This window comes from Echeneis naucrates, chromosome 16 (assembly GCF_900963305.1).
Source record: "Echeneis naucrates chromosome 16, fEcheNa1.1, whole genome shotgun sequence".
Lineage (NCBI taxonomy): Eukaryota > Metazoa > Chordata > Actinopteri > Carangiformes > Echeneidae > Echeneis > Echeneis naucrates.
Window position 1 is genome coordinate 16,748,301 of NC_042526.1, and position 16,893 is coordinate 16,765,193.

At 37.8% G+C, this 16,893-nt stretch overlaps 3 protein-coding genes across 4 annotated transcripts; all 3 read left to right on the forward strand.

Moving 5' to 3' along the window:
* The first annotated feature begins 521 nt into the window (after positions 1–521).
* On the forward strand, positions 522–1,976 carry LOC115056244 (troponin I, slow skeletal muscle-like). The gene is made up of 7 exons (XM_029522535.1): positions 522–532; positions 648–651; positions 764–823; positions 924–1,055; positions 1,163–1,252; positions 1,622–1,795; positions 1,887–1,976. The coding sequence occupies exons 1-7, from the start codon at positions 522–524 to the stop codon at positions 1,974–1,976; spliced, it is 561 nt and encodes a 186-aa protein (XP_029378395.1).
* Positions 1,977–3,873: 1,897 nt separating this feature from the next.
* LOC115056245 (troponin I, slow skeletal muscle-like) lies at positions 3,874–5,432 on the forward strand (the record flags this gene model as incomplete). Its single annotated transcript, XM_029522536.1, has 5 exons — positions 3,874–3,939; positions 4,031–4,162; positions 4,617–4,706; positions 4,855–5,028; positions 5,346–5,432. Coding segments are annotated over 5 exons (549 nt in total), but the record flags the coding sequence as incomplete, so codon positions are not given.
* A 1,893-nt stretch (positions 5,433–7,325) lies between these two features.
* bpgm (2,3-bisphosphoglycerate mutase) lies at positions 7,326–10,461 on the forward strand. Of its 2 annotated transcripts, none has more exons than XM_029523095.1 (3): positions 7,326–7,421; positions 7,875–8,497; positions 8,983–10,461. In XM_029523095.1, the coding sequence occupies exons 2-3, from the start codon at positions 7,897–7,899 to the stop codon at positions 9,156–9,158; spliced, it is 777 nt and encodes a 258-aa protein (XP_029378955.1). In that variant the 5' UTR covers positions 7,326–7,421; positions 7,875–7,896; the 3' UTR covers positions 9,159–10,461. The 2 variants fall into 2 exon arrangements, with proteins under 2 accessions (XP_029378955.1, XP_029378956.1); XM_029523096.1 differs by having other exon boundaries at positions 9,025–10,461.
* Positions 10,462–16,893: the final 6,432 nt, after the last annotated feature.

The following is a 16,893-nucleotide window of genomic DNA, read 5'->3' on the forward strand; positions in this document are numbered from 1 at the left end:
CAAATGCATGCTTGCAATGTATGAAAGGTAAAAGTGGGAAATTTTTATTTCAGTTGCAATTTATACTTAATCTTTTAATCAATTAACGTTTTGTGTCAATTCATCAATATCAATATTTAACAATAACATTTCTCTTTGGTTACATAATTGAGGATGTTCCCATTCAAAATATGAATTACAAAAAAAAAAAAAACTTGCTTGGCACATAAAACATTATCATCCAAAAATATATGTCACTTTTAGGCTACTCTATCTTGCAAAAGGGAGACAATTAGGGAGGTGAACAATAAATAACTTGAGTGAGTTGATATTTGGAGAGGATGAAATACTTTAGCCTGAGAAGTCAGAAAGATCCTCAGCTCAGTTGAACAGTCGTTTAATATGAAGGCAATGTATTTGCATTATTTCTAAAAACATTGGCAATATTTGTCATGCACACATATCTGTATATAAACATAAATATATATAATTTTGCAGTTGCACTCATTTTACATATTTCAATTTAGGAATTTAAGACAATCATGGCTGATGCGTGAGTATTATCACTTCTTTCGGTGTCACCACTGTTTAAAAAAATGTGTTGATATGATATGTCAATATCTTTACATGTATTTTCTCCTTTGGTGAATGCTGCTATGTACCCACAGACCTGTAAGTATCTATAGTAAATTCCTTTTTTCAATTCTGTATTTTTCAGAATAAATTATATTTGCATATGCGCTGTGTGCCATAATATATTAAATGCTCTTCATATGTATTATAGAAGAAATCAAAGATCTCCTCCTCTCGAAAGCTGGGCTTGAAGGAAAGTTTTTCTTTATTTGTACTTTTGGCATATTTTTCCTGATCTCTTGATCTTGAAATTTCAGTTCGATTAATGAAAAGCCATCTATTTGTTTCATGTATTTTAATTTCTTCCTTAGATCAGATTATTGGCAGTTGCTGCTCAAATGTTGCAGGAGGAGACAGAGCAGAAGATACTGGAAAAAGAAGCTACTCTGGCACAACGGGTTCCTCCTCTAAATCTGTCTGGTCTGTCTTTGAAAGAGCTGCAGGTATATCACTTGGTTAAAACACGTTTTTATCCCAGTGACCATAGTTCTTTCTATTTGACTCCATGCCATAATTTCATACAAGTAGAGGTATCCTGTCTTTTTTCCAGGATGTATGCAAAGACTTGCACCACATGATTGATGTTGTAGATGAAGAGCGCTACGATATTGGCCTTAAGGTTTCCAAAAATGACAAAGAGGTGAGCCAATCAACAATGAAAAAGCAATAAAAGAATGTGTTGATAGTTCAACTTTTTTCATGACATAAAATATCTTAAAATTCACAATCACTGCCTCCAAGTGGCAGCACTGAATATAACAAGACTTGCCAGAATCTTGCAGGTTAAATATACAGTATATATACATACATGAAGCCTCCTCTTCCTCTAACACTTAATCTATGGTCAAGGCAAATTTCGCATAAGTTACAGGCAGACATATTGATAAAAATGGAAGAATCTCCTTCTTCAAGTAAATAATTAGATAGTGGGGAGTGTTATGTAGTAAACTTCCCTTAAAGTGGTAGAACAGTAACAGAGCAATCCTTTATACATCCCATGATATCTTAGATTGAAAACATGAAACTGAAGATCACTGAGATTCAGAGTAAGTTTAAGAAACCTACTTTGAGAAGAGTGAAGATCTCAGCAGAGGCCATGCTGAGCGTCCTGTTGGGTACCAGGTGCAAAGAGGTCTTTGACTTTAAGGCCAACCTCAAAACAGTCAAGAAGGAAGAGGAAAAGGTAAACCAGGTTTTCACTTTTAAGTCTCAAAAACCTCCAGGCTGTAGTACAATTTTTATTAAATTATCTGTGTATGTCATGCTTCCCACAGAAGGAGGAGGTAACTGACTGGCGCAAAAATGTGGAGGCCATGTCTGGTATGGAGGGAAGGAAGAAGCTGTTTGATGCCTCCGGAAACTAAATAAACTAACAAGCTATTCAAAATAAACAAAAACATTTTGTTTCAAACAACTGATTTTTAGGATCTTTTAACATGATGATGTATAATTATTTGCAGGAAACATAAAGATCCTTAAAACATGGATTTTTTTTTTAAACAATATATAGAAAATAGAAATAGAAATATTTTGACTGTAGCCCTCAAGTTCTTTTTAATTTATTTATAGAATAGGAAATATGAATAGCATATGTTATTGTAGCTATATTATACACTGAATATTAGACTTTCAATATACCTTATTATTAACCACTGTGTATTTAAAATGCTGTGTTTGCAGAAGTTTTGTGTAGAAGCCTCCAGATGGCAGTAAAAATCTTTCTGAAACGTCACTGCTCACTCTCCCACTGTGACTCAGTAAAGTATATTAAACATGGACAGTGAAGTATGTCTCTCATTGTCTCTCTGTCTCTCATTCAGCAAGTCATGCAAGTCTCACATTGAGCAACTAACGCTGTATCTTATCCATTCGTTTTTGTTTGTTCCAATTATCCATATCTTGCTAAAAGTTAAAATTAAATAGTGTAATTGAGTCCTTGTTGAAATTATTGCAGGAGTATGTGACCATCATATTTTCTTTCTGTTCAAGCCATGGCCTTACAGTAAAACTGAATTGCATGTACATATAATACACATATGTAATATCTGGAGCTTCTTCGGAGGCAGTAAGAAAGCATCTGAGGCGGACGGCCCCACCAAGAACTTTCACACCTCATACATATGGGATGTGAGAGACGTAGTTCGAGAATGGTGAGGACACAGAGTCTATTTTAGTGGGCCACTCACATGAGCTCAAGAATCTATATATCTACCCTCTTACTATTCTTTTCTTGTCAGAAAAGAAGCTTGCGAGTTTTTGTCATCTGTTGTAAAAGGTAAGGATTATTTCAAAATATTACAAAGTGTCAAAGAATAAAAATGTATCTTTTAATATTTTAAATTTAACTGGTACTAAATGCCAAAAAGTAGATTTTCATTAACATCAGAACTCTGTTAATACAAATTATAATATTTTTTTAATGTTGTTTGTAGTTTGTTTTTGTTTTTTTTTTAATGACCAGTGTCTTGTTTTGAGAATCTCATACTTTTTGATAGAGAAGGTTCAATAACAGCTGCTATCCTCTAATGTGAGAAGCCCATGTTAAAGTTAAAAATAACACAACTCAGCAACTTGTATTGGTATGTTTTACTAGTTACTGAAACCAACTCCCATTGCTTATAATGCTGTAATGTAATTAACTGGAATTAAAAACAAGATTTTTTAATGAAACTGTAATATTTCTTTCACTCTAACAATGTATATATTAAACAATCACTGATTTTGTGAATATTTTTGACTGTGTCAAGCTTTATGTTGGCCTTATGTCACAGAGTAGCTTTTAGGCTCAGGTTTGACCTTTATACAATGTCAACTGGTTTGTCCGAGTATTAATCTACAATGCATGTGAAATGGGGTTTCCAGCACAATCCCAATGAAAAGTGTTTTTCCTAAAAAACGTATGGTTAAGAGATATGTGTGTGAGTATACTTCTAAAAATTGAATAACTTTCTCTTTTCCCAAAGATTCAACCAGGGGCAACAGAGTTGAAATCATGTCTGAAGCGTAAGTATCCAAGTCTTTCTGTCTAGCTTTTATGCCACCGTAACAGTATGTGATATTACAGAAAGGTTTCTAACTCAGCTTGTTCTCTCTCCCTGTTACTTATGAACACTTCCATCATAACTGGACAGGCCTTCGGTGAGAATGAAATAAAGTAACAAAGAGATTGAGTTTGTTTGGTTAAACACTATAGCGTTGAGTGTCAGATAATACAACACTTACATACATTAGTAAAACAATGTGATAATATAACTTAAATTCTTTGCCTATCCTCTTTTCCAGAAACCAAAGCCCAAAATCTCTGCATCTCGCAGACTGTTCTTGAAGGTATTTTTATGTGTGTTTGTGCATTAAACTTTGATCATACAGTAATGCATACATTGTGTAGAAAGTGTAATTTGTGTTTATGTTCTGACAGACCAAACTGATCAAGAAGGCCATGACCATGCTGGATAATGAAAAGCAAGTCAGAAAAGATGAACGAGAGAGAACCTTAGCCGAGAGAGTCCCATCCCTCCAACTGTCAGGCCTGTCGATGCAGGATTTACAGGTACATTTATCACTGAAGCAAAGTAATCACATCAGAAGCTCCTTATGGATGTGAATTGCTGTGAAATCAACATTAAATCATGCAACTGTCTAAACACTTCACTATCACTTCACTCAAGTCACCTTTTCCTGATTTCCCCTAATGGTATGTAGACACATGCAATTAGTTTTGGCTTTGTTTGCAAGGGTTTCAAGAGTTCAGCTGACTCATGGACTCATTGCACTGGAAAATCAAACATGAACAACTAAACTAGCCATATTACTTGCTAGCAAGAATTACTTGGATTTATCTATACACATCTGTGCATCACACAGAGTTAAATGGTCAATCATTGGATCATAAAAAGGCATATTTATGGCATAAGGTAGTGCATAAATGCTCACACACATTATACTGTTGATTTGCATTGCTTGCCATTCAAACAAATCAAGCCTAATGAACTTTGTGTCCACAGACTCTTTGCAGAGAGTTACACCAGAAAATTGATGTTGTTGATGAAGAGCGGTATGACATTGCCGCTAAAGTGACAAAAAATGAAAGGGAGGTGAGAAATATTTTCTAAATAACCGTTTCAAATTTTGTCCTTTTTCACACAAAAATATGTGTCAAGCTTAAGGAATGCATGCAGTGTGTTTATCGCATATTCCATGTGACATAACACATTTAAAGTCATGTTGTCTCTTTTGATACAGATACAGGACCTCTCTCAAAAGATCTTTGAGATGAAGGGCAAGATGAAGAGGCCAAACCTGAGGAGGGTGAGGGTGTCTGCTGATGCCATGCTGGGAGCTCTGCTGGGCTCTAAGGTCAAAGAGTCTGTGGACTTCAAGGCCAACCTCAAGACTGTGAAGAAAGAAGAGGAAAAGGTTAGTGTTTCAGTTTATTATATGCTATATGTGGTATCACTTCAGTGTTTAGTAATTTCATCCACTCAGTATCATCTGAGTATCTTTTGAGGCCAAATACTGAGGAATGTACAGTCTAGACAAAATGGCTGACACCGACAATCTAACTTCAGGCTTAGTGCAGGATATTAACATTACACCTTAACATTAAAAAAGATGTGAAACTTGAAATGCTTTTTCACAGCCTAGAAAATATGATTGAAAAGGGTTGTGTTTGTTTAAAGACACTAAGGACGTAAAATAGCGAGGCAAATCCTTTTCATGCTTTCACCCCACAGAAAGAGGAGGTGACTGACTGGCGTAAGAACGTGGATGCCAAGTCTGGTATGGAGGGTAGAAAGAAGCTGTTTGACGCTGGACAGTAGATTTGAAGTGGATATCTTTGTGAAGATGTTTACTGCTCTATTACAGGTGGAACCAGTGAATAAAGTTTATTATGACATTAACAAGAAGGTTCTGACAAGGTTATGTTTCAAGTGTAAATGGTGCAGACTGTATAATGAAGGACATATGCATTAAATGTATCTGAGCGGTGTACTCTTCTTGTAGTTTTTAGTATCAATATGAATTCAATCATCCAGCACCACTATTGGTTGTCCACATAAACAAACAGAGGAAATGTTGTTGGTTATATACGCTAAGAAGTGTAAATCTTTGTACTTGCCCACAAAAGCATCTTCTGAATCATGTCAACACAAAACATTGAGATCAACGTTTTGTTCTTGCGTTTTCCAAAAAGATAATAATGACAGTGGGGTTGTGAAACGGATTGAATACACATTCCTGGTACAGCTAAATTTGACAGTCAATTGTTCAACAAGGTCACATCAGGGTGGGCAGCCTTGAAAATGAATGTGTCATTAAAACTGAGACATTGTGATGTGAGGACAGCATTGCGAATTGTGCATCATATAAATAAAGGTATTTTGACATTTCTTGGAGAACAAGGCCTCCTGTAGCTCGGGCTGGAAGAGTTACTAAGAGGTACTAACCCTTGAACTGTGTTTAAATATTTGCATAATTGTATGTTACATTATCATATAAAGAAACATCAGTTAAATAGTTACAATATTAAGTGATTTTAGCAACAATCTGACAAAGCATTTTTATTTGTCAGGTGTCTATCTCACATGTCTATTTTATCCATTAACAATTTTTGTTGTTATTTTTTTCAAGAACCTGTTTTATGACATGTAAATCAATATTGTGATGTGAAATCATATATACTGGGACTCACCTATTCCTACGTTAAAGGTAATAAAATTAACAAAATAATTTGTGTTTTTTAAACGCAAATTAAGAGACGTCATCTCCCATTTGGGGTCAAAGCTACTGCCCACAGGATCTTACTTTTTAGGCTGAGCTTTTACTCTCAGTTAGGGTTAAGGTTACATTAAATCTCAAGCACGCCTGCTCTAAAGATTCCTATTACAAGCATCAGTTGATTATTTTTTTGACTGACTATTCATTCAACAAAATGGCAGAAAGTCTTGAGCAGTATTCTTAACAATCTCTACTGTAGGTGATGTCTTAAAACAGACAAGGCACCAAACTCATTCATTCAGTCATAGAACAATGGGAAAGATGAAAACATCACAGCAGAGGAGTTGTCAGAGAATTTGGACATATTTCCTAAAAATCATTAAAAAATGAACCATCTTCATCGGAGCAAATTATATTTCCATTAACTGGCTAATCGATAGTCACGGCTCTAATTTCAAGGGCGCACATTTAAACCAGCAAGTCACAAAGAAATAATTACAGAAATTAAATTACTTTGTTTCATCATACAGATAATGTATTGTTAAGTGTGCTACAATAATTTCAATGATTTAAGCACTCAAGGTGCTTGCAGTTTCCTAAACATGAGGTTCGGTGATTATTCTCTTTCATTATGACTCATAAATCGACAGTTTTGGCTCATTTACGTTATATTTACATCGTCACAGGAACCATTTTCCTACCATCATACTGTGGCGTTTTAGATAAAAAAGGTTTATCGCAGACTGTGCCCTTTCCTCCTCTTCCTGTCAGTGTAATTACAGTATCACACAGCTGTCACTCTCCTCCAAACTGTCAACCGCAGCACATGGTTAGCACACAGTAGCTCTCCGTCTCCATGGCTGCCTGCCGCCTCCGTCTGCTCCCTCTTCCGTTACTGCCGCTCCCAATATGGGCATGGCAGCCTCAAAGAGCCCGCCCACACGAGAGATTCGCCCGTCTGATAGGACGACTGGAGTGTCAGTCGGTGACGTGACCAGGAACGCCGCTGTCCTGTACATGGCCTGAACCGTAAACACTGACGATCCACCACGAACCATCCACATTTAGGCCGGATTTCAAGCCCACACAAGGTAAGACCAAATTTTCATCATTACTCTGGTGTTTTGGGGGATGAGTCTGCTGTCTTGTTGCTATACGCTGGTCCGGTTTTCACCTCCGGCCATAATAGGAGCAGTAAGTTGCTATAGAGCAACACGCCCGCTCATCCTCTCTTGACCCCTTAAAAGCGTCCAAAATACATTCACTTAAATGTTTCCTCTGTAAGATTTAGGTATCGTTGTTTGTCATCTTAAGGCTTGCAAATAAGGGTAGCTGCTCTAGCCTTCAGTCTGTTAACTTTGCAAGACAACCTTTAACCTTTTGCTGGCTCCAAGTCCTGCTTCTGAACTCAGATCAGATACCCAGACACAGCTCACATACATTACACAGCAAGCTGCGCTCCTGTTTAAATTCATCAAATACTAATTCTTCTGCGATCACTGACTGCATAACTCTTACGTTCATTTATTGTGCGTGTGCTTCAGGTTTCTGCTGCTGGTGCTTCGGATGTCTAAGTACAAACTCTTTTTGCTGAGGCATGGAGAAGGGGCCTGGAACAAGGAGAACCGCTTCTGCAGCTGGGTTGACCAGAAGCTGAGTGAGAATGGGGTGAAGGAAGCCCAGGACTGTGGCAGGCTCTTGAAGGAGCAGGGTTATAAATTCGACTTAGTATTCACCTCCTTACTCAGCCGCTCCATCCAGACAGCCTGGTTGGTGCTGGAGGCTATGGGCCAGGAGTGGGTCCCTGTTGTAAAGTCCTGGAGACTTAATGAGCGCCATTATGGTGCCCTGATTGGTTTAAACAGGGCAGAGATGGCCTCACAACATGGAGAGGAAAAAGTGAAGTTGTGGAGAAGGAGCTACGACATCAGCCCACCTCCTATTGATGAGTCTCATCCTTACTTTCTGGAAATCTACAATGACCGCAGATACAACACTTGTGACGTGCCAAAGGACAACCTTCCCCGAGCAGAGAGCCTGAAAGAGGTGTTGGACAGGCTGCTGCCATACTGGGACAGCATTGTGGTGCCGGAGATAAGAAGAGGGAGGACTGTGCTCATTTCTGCTCATGGAAACAGCTGCAGGGCTCTGCTGAAACACCTGGAAGGTAAGCCAATGTGCTGACCTAGTGCTCTGTCAGCTTTTGCTTTTGTGGGGTGAATGCATTTAGATCAGTTCAGCAACAGCTCCCAAATTCCGCTTTGAGGCCTTACAAGTTGCTTTTATTTAAGATATCAGAGTCAGGAAAGGACATATTTCAGTTCCAGAAATAGAAGTTTGAACCTGCACAAAAAGGCCAATGAGTTTATGTTACGGCGCTGAAATCCATGCTGACCTTTGACTACACTGGTAAGCTGGGGGCTCCGTGTGCCGCAGGCCGCTTAGTTACTTATTACTTATTACTTAATACTTATTGTTAGTTAATAACATAACAGCACAGGACCTATATGTTGCTGTCATACATCTGGTAATAAAATAAAAGGTTGAGAGATATCACCAAACTACACTTAATCAAAATATTTGATGTGGCAAGCGTGAATGTAGTTAGATGGCTTAGCATGATTTTAATATAACTATGGTTTTATTCAACAGGTATATCGGATAATGAAATAGCCAACGTGACTTTACCTACAGGGATACCTGTGCTGCTTGAGCTGGATGAAAACCTGCGACCTGTGAAACCACGACAACTCTTGGGAGACCAGGCAAAGATTCAGGCAGCCATTAAAAAGGTGGAGGATCAGGGAAAAGCTAAACCATCAACATGAATACACAAAACTCACTGTAAGACTTAAACAACTCTGGTCCTGCCTCTTCTCGGTCTCTTCAACCTACTCAAATAACTTTTAATATAACATTAGACAATACAGCAGGAGTTTGTTAATAAGACTGAAAAAACTGCAGCAAGTCTTACAGTGAAGTTCCGGGTGTGCAGTAATGGTGTAACTCAACCACAGGACATGTGTGTTACAAGTCCAAGTAGGGCAGCAATGTACTGTAAATGGTTCAGCACTGTGTATTATGTGTAGGCACTGGAACGAATATGGTCCAAATCCTATTAACCTATTGTTCCTCCGTATGCTGTATGATGTTTCTAAAGTGGTCATTTATTTGCTCATTATTTCTACCATGGCAGATTAATAGTTACATGGTAAGGGTGAAAAATCATGAAGGAAAATATCACTCACTCACTGATACATTTCATTTACACTCATTAGCTTTATTTTTGAAATTGTGCCTTCAGTATTAACCTTGTGCTCCAATTCAGTTACTGTTTAAAAGCCCAAACAGATCCTATGCTTAATTTATTTAAAGCACTTCATTTACAAACCTTACCTCAGAAAAATGAACAGCCAAGCGGTTCTTTTCAAGAATGGTGAGGCACAGAAATGCTGTAAATATGCAAAAAACTGAAATTCTCTACTGGCAGCCAAATTTGCTTTTTTATTAGGTTTGTAATTGCGACACAGAATAAGCCAAGGTAAAAACCGTGGCTACTTGGAAGATATCTGGTTTTTGCATTGCACTTTTTGAGGATATAAGGATAAACTGTATCCCCTTGTTACAAACATGCAAAAACCATGAGTAGTAAATGTCATTATTCTGGATGTTTAATAGTAATAATAATAATAATAATTATTAGAATTTAAAATAATTTAATTAAAAAAAAAGATTATATGATTTATTTCAAATTCTAACTTATCATCAAACATAAATAGTTATTTGATGTTGCTTATGTTGTGATAACTTGAGGGAAAATCCACTCATTAGTCTGCACTATCTTGTAATATTATGTTACTGCTGTATGTAGCCCAGGATACTTTCCTGCATGTTGTACTGTGTCTCTTGTGCATCATTTGAGTCTGCTGTTTTCCCACTTTGTTTCTCTGCCACTTTTGTTTTTGTACACTGGTCTGTTACATTACCACGGGGAAGAGATAAGTCAAGAACAGGCATTAGATGATACTGAAGTGTAGAAAACACTGATGATAGATTTATAATTTCATGTAGGATCATTTAATGTCTTCCCTGCTGTCTGCACTGTACCATGGGAGAGTTAGCGTGATGTATTAAAGGGAATCTAATTTTCCTAAAAACATTTTCTTTTTTGATTTTGTCACATAATGCATTGTTTCGTGGCAGCACAACATTTCAGATGTCACAGTGATATGTTTGGGATGTACAGATATGCTTGCAATTTGGATGTTGGTTACATCGAGCCCACTGGAAACAATAGCTTCTTCTTCTTTTCTCAACCATTTCTGTAATTTGGACAAACCAGAGGGGCTGAGGCAGTGAAAAACTGTGTAATTGATTGAAAATGGAAAGGATAATCACTATGATTCTTGCTCCCATCTCTTCAGCACAAATTATACTATGTAATATAGTATCGTATGATGTATGACCTGTAGTGTTCAAATGTAGGCTATAGACCAAATAGTGCATTGCAGGGGTGCAGCATCCAGGCATCTACAGTCTACCTGCCATTTTACAATTCTTCCCAGATACGCTGTCACAAGATAATGAGTGCAAGAAGGCTTAAGTTTGTTCACAGAATACAACGCAATATGTGAAATATTAATTTTAGGAGTACAGCTTTTGTTGTCATTCAGAAAAATTATTCTTAATTATTCTAAGAAACCAGAGACACAAAGTTTATTATTTTCTCAGAAAAACTTTGGCTCATTGCCTCTTAACTGCGTATAAACTATGAATCACTGGTACTAGATTTTAGCACATCCCTAAAGTTAAACTGCTTACATACGCACACACCTCAGCCCTTTGTGAAGTACACTGAGTTGCATCTGGAGCAGGCGGGGCTCTTCACACTTATAAACCTCTGGTCACTCTCCTGCTGGTGATTTCCAGCAGGAACAGTCAGTTTGCTCTGCAGACCTGGTAAGTTCATATGATTCTATCTTCCACCTTTTTGAATTCAGAGTGGCTTGATTTACTAATCATGACTGATCATAATGTAACTGATAAAATTGTAGCTAGATTTAGTATGTCATTAAATGCCATGGCAGGATGGGTGTATGGCTCATTAACAACAATAGAACTTAACGGGCAGGCTTAGATCAGAAAGAGGTACAACAGATTCAAATGGCTATGAGCTTTTTGTTACATAGATTTCTCTTTATCTACTCAGAGTAATGACTATAAGTGATTTAATCTAGATGTACTAGCAAACCAAATTAATCTGAAAAGAGGCCCATGTAAAACTATCTTCCAGAGAAATAAATTGAAAAGATGGCACCAAATATGAATGAAAATATGAATTTATTTTCAATGACAGCAAAATATATAAATGTGGACAGCTGAAAGGATTTATCCAAAATATTGCTACATAAGGGCAAGTTGGTCATTTTTAAATGGACTTTACATACTTTCCAATCCAAATATTACAATAATAGCAATATGAACTTCTTAAAAGATTCTTGGGTCCAAAATAAAAAAAAATATACATTATATCTATAGAGGAAATTGCATTAGAAAGCTATATATCCATTGGTGATATGATAATTGGAAGGCAGGACCTATAAGGATATGACAGGGGATGCCACTTTCATTCTCCAATATTATTACAGCAAGCTGAAATGTGCATATTGGTGCTTAACATATCGATTGCTGCAAACTCCCAGGGTTCCTTTCTGCGAGGCTCAAGATTTGCATCCACAGTGTCCAACACATGGGGAAATACTAAAATTGCCTTGAGTGTTGTTACAGATACACTGAGCAGGCTGGCTGTGGAAAAGCTGTTTGCTATAGTGGACATGCCAAGTGAGCCTACTATTCCTTAGATGGTATTGAAGATAAAGGCTACAATCACATGGGGTTGGAGTGTGTGAGTTTACAACCAGGGGCTCCTCTCCTGAGGGGCTGGAAATGTGTTTGGGTTTCTACAGTAAAGCATCCTCGCCCTTCTTGACCACTGAAGTCAAGGTAATCTTGCATCAAGAAGAGTAAAATTGACTTTATGTTTGAAGTAAACTGTAAAAAAAATAAGAGAGTTCACTGATTTGTTCTTGCAACGCGTGGACAATTTATTTTGCCCAACATCAAATTTGTATGTTCCAAGCACGGGAGTCAGTATCATACCTGTAACATAAGATGGTCAGCATGAGCAAAGAGGATTTCTTTTTAAACACCTTGAGTATAATAGTAATTGATTTAAAAGAAGTTAGGAATCAAATTTGACTCATTTGACACTGATACAAAGGAGATTCCGCTGCTGGAGCAAAGTGGTGATTTGACTGAGGGGAAGGCTGACTTCCCTGTAGTTGTACAGATGTGTTGCTTTAAATGGGAGAGGAAATTAGAAAAGACGTTGAGGTCAATGTTAGTGGTTAGTTAGATCAAGTAAGGAGGAAGAACCTTTTATTATAGCACACCAGAAGTATGTAGATGCAGGATCTGTCTGTTTAATTGTCCACCCGTTGCTACACCACCGGTTTGTCGATGACGTAGCAGCATTATGGAAAGTTGATTCATGCCGATCACAATGGAAAGATGTTATTCTTGGATTCCCACTTTGTATAGCAGAAGGTATTTCCTAGAGTAAACCATGCTCGCTGTCCATGATCTTGCACCTTGCCAAGCTGGGACACTACAACCAACACTGCCTGTGTACTTCCTTAAAAGGAGGCCAAGTACACCATCTCAGTTGATGGGATGCGGAACAGGGAGTGCACATAGCTGCATCTATTTCCATTGAGCTCCGGGCTAAGGAGGAAACTATAACTCAGTTTTGAATTTGTGTCACCAGAGATATTTTATTTAAGGTTCATTGATCACTCAAACATTTTTTTTTAATCACAGACAAAACACAGCTAGCAACAATCTTCACTTGTGTAAAGTTCATCTGTCATCTGATGGTTGATTCTTTGTGGGTTTTTGGTTGTTAAAACAAAGCTGAACTACAGAGCCCTGAGTGGAGAGGTGAGGAGCCCAAGTCAGTGTCCTGCTGAGCCTGTTCCTCTGTTAGGAGATGACAAAATGCTCTCTAAGCTTCACTTCACCACTTTGTGGTTATCAGAGACAGAAAAGCACGCCCTTCATTTTAACCAAACTATAAACAAACATTTTAATGAGCTGTAGAGAAGGTCAACACTGCAGTATATTGTGGCTTGCAAACTGAGGGGAATTTCTGTCCTAGTCGAGGACTTTTTCGTGTGTGACCATGTTTGGTCATGTGGTGTAAGCAGCTGCAACTTCTTGATTGATTGCAAACGCCTCTCTGGCAACTCTGTATCTATAAGCATGTTGAAAAGCTATCCTCAAGATTCAACAAGAATGTTATCTAATTTTGACTTATAGGGTCTCCTGGCAAATCTACATACAGTATTTTGTACATTTAGCTGATGTTCTTCCTCACCCAAAATTACAATAACAGAAACCAATAGATGTGCCTTTTCATTCCGGAAAACTAAAGAGTACAAAAGTTAAATGAATTACAGCTCTGGATATCCCAAAAGTACTGTATCGCTGCTCTTACCACACAGTTCGTTAAACACACTTCTAAAAAAAGGTTGTAGATAATAAAGTCTTTAGTGACAGCAACTATGACAACATCAATGCATTGGATAGAGAACTCAATGTTAATGAATGCATTTGAAAAAAAGGAGATATATATATACAAGCCAACTCTCTGCAAGAAAGCAAAAATGTATATTTACCAAAACGTTGACATTCACCACAGAAGGAAATCCACCATTATTAATCTGACCATACGATGGAGTAAATCTAATCAATTAAGTTTGAACATTGTGTTGGACACATTAGCCACAAACAGCTACAAGCTACAATAGCTTGCTTGGTTAGCAGTAAACTGACAAAATAATGCTTCTCACAAATATTGAGAAGCTTCAATAATAAAAGATGTTGATGACTGCACAGAGTCAGTTTAACTGCGATGGTGCTCCAGCTGCAGTGGTTGCAAGCAACAGAACAATGAGACGAAACAACTGGGTTTTTATTATAATAAATGAGATTATTGCTATGCAAAAGAAAATATATTTGTTATTGTCTGGCTTGATTTTTGTTCAATCCACATGTTGTGATGGATGGAGACAGAGCTGGAAAGAGACCGATATCCAGCTGCCTGCATGTCTTTTATGCACATTTCCAGATTTAAGTTGTGAGGTCGACTAGATTTGTTTTGTAAGCAAATGTAAATCCTCCATTATGGTCTTTAATAGAACACAATGCTTTCCTCTGCCTTCTTTTGATGTCTGATTTATACATTGGCAGACTCTCCATAGGGACGCCATCAGCAAGCCAGTCATTACAGAGCCAAACAATACACAAATAGCACATGACACAGACACAATGCTGGGATGCATAGCTACACAAAGGAGGGCTATGCAATTTGTATAATTATGGGGCTCTTAGTGGGAGTCTTTTAACTTTTGTGTTGTACACCAACCATGTCTTATAAGATTTCTTATAACATTTGGTGGACCACTTGAGGAATTCTCAGGCCAAATCCTTTGGCTTCAGAAACAAAGGGCTCATATGAGGGCTTACTGTGATGTAACTACTCTTGATAGGTGGCGACACTAGTATTGGATTAACTCCTTAAAAGCAAACTTATTTCTTCAATAAGCCTGTTATCCAGTTAAATTAAATCAGTATATTAAAGGAATTATTCATAAGCCAATATTAGGCAATGCCCGAGAATGAACCGTTTAAACTCTCTCTTATTACATATATACATGTATATGTATATATGTGTGTGTGTGGAAATCACACCACTCAGCACATCATATATTCAGCTTTATCTCCATTCATGTGACCTAGACCTCGATGCCTTTCATTTCAAAGTACAAACTTTCATTTGTACTTTCGTGCTACAGTAGGACTTTATTATTGATCCTGATGTCAGTGGCTGTAGATTTTTCTGATATGGGGTGGGATGCCAGGTTATCATATTATTTCCTTCTTTATATCTGACTTTGCGTTTCAATATAAATTTGTTTGCTTGCTCTGAATAATGTCTGGCTCTGTCAGGTTTAGTGTGAGCTGTGTCTTCGGTTCCTGGTCACACATTAAATTATTAAGATTTCAGCATGGCCCAGCAAATCTTTTACATGACACTTCCTTTAATGCCAATATTGACAATATCTGGTTGAGCAAAGCAATTGTTCAATGTTTTGGGATATATAACAACAAATAGTAAAGTACCAGTTATCTTAGCTTAGCATAAGGACAGCTAGCATTACTGCATTCAATATGTAATTACAAGCACCTCTATACTTGTGTAGTTGTATAGAGAAAGATGTCCTATGTGTCTGAGGACAGATCAGTTACAGACTTACAGCACAAACTGCTGCAGGTCTCATCATGGGGGAATTATGTTGGATTTGCTTGTTACAGCAGAGAGATTGTTAAAAGGGGGGATGCCAACATGTCCACATGTAAATGAGGAGAATAGAAGAATCTTTATTGTTTTAAGTATATGGGTATATTTAATGACACAAAGATCAATACCTTGATGGAAAGGAATCGGAGTATGGTGGTGCTCCTAGAACCAGGTCAATCCAAACAGGATGTGATCAGGACTCTGACACGCTGTCTGCCGCTCTACAGAATACAGGAGGCTCCAGCGCCTACCTCAGAAACACAGACCAGACTTTGTTATCCACAAATATCCATTTAAGAGCTGCTGTGTTGGTGCATTGCATCTTGTGTTCTTTGATTGTGAGATAATTCACCTTCAAAGACAGGGCATAATGTCAAAGTGGTACAAATGATTCGGGGGATAAAAAACAATAACAAGGTCAGCAGTTAATAATCAGCATGGTGTTGTATCCAGCTACTTCTGATGTGCTTAACACTTACTTACTCAGAGATGCAGGCAAAAGCTGCAGGCCTTTAATGTGCTGAAGGAACAATACTAACACCAATGTATGCATTTTTTAATTTGTTACTCCCTTTATTCCTGAACTCTATAGGTCGTTGTATTTTCTACTAGAGTTGAGCCTGATACTTGGCTAAAACCAGTATCCGGTACTGATATAGGAATTCTGACGAGTACGAGCAGCACGTGAGTAATACGAGACAATATCCGTGCTGGGCTGAAGGAAAATCCTCCTCAGGGCGTCCTGTGATAGGACAGAGCGCCACACGTCATACTCCGAAAGCCACACCCATCGGCGGCACAATTAAAAAAAAACACCGTCCGGTAGTTAGCTTAACGCATTATTTCGATATGCTAGCTGTACCGGAGAAAAAACGCCACAATGAAAAACTCACATGTGTGGGTCTTTCTCATTGTCCCTTCTGTTTGCCTTCATTTTCATGGAGAAATGATCCCACTGAATGGCCGGAGGTGACATACATCGACATTTACAACTACCTCATCGAGTCCCATTGTAAGATAATCATTTAACCAATAGCAATAAAAAGTTAGGCTACATCGACACAGCTACATCATCATTTAAATATAGCTTTTTATAACGCAAACGTTTCATCTGCCCCACTTTATGGGGTTATGGGGTAAAA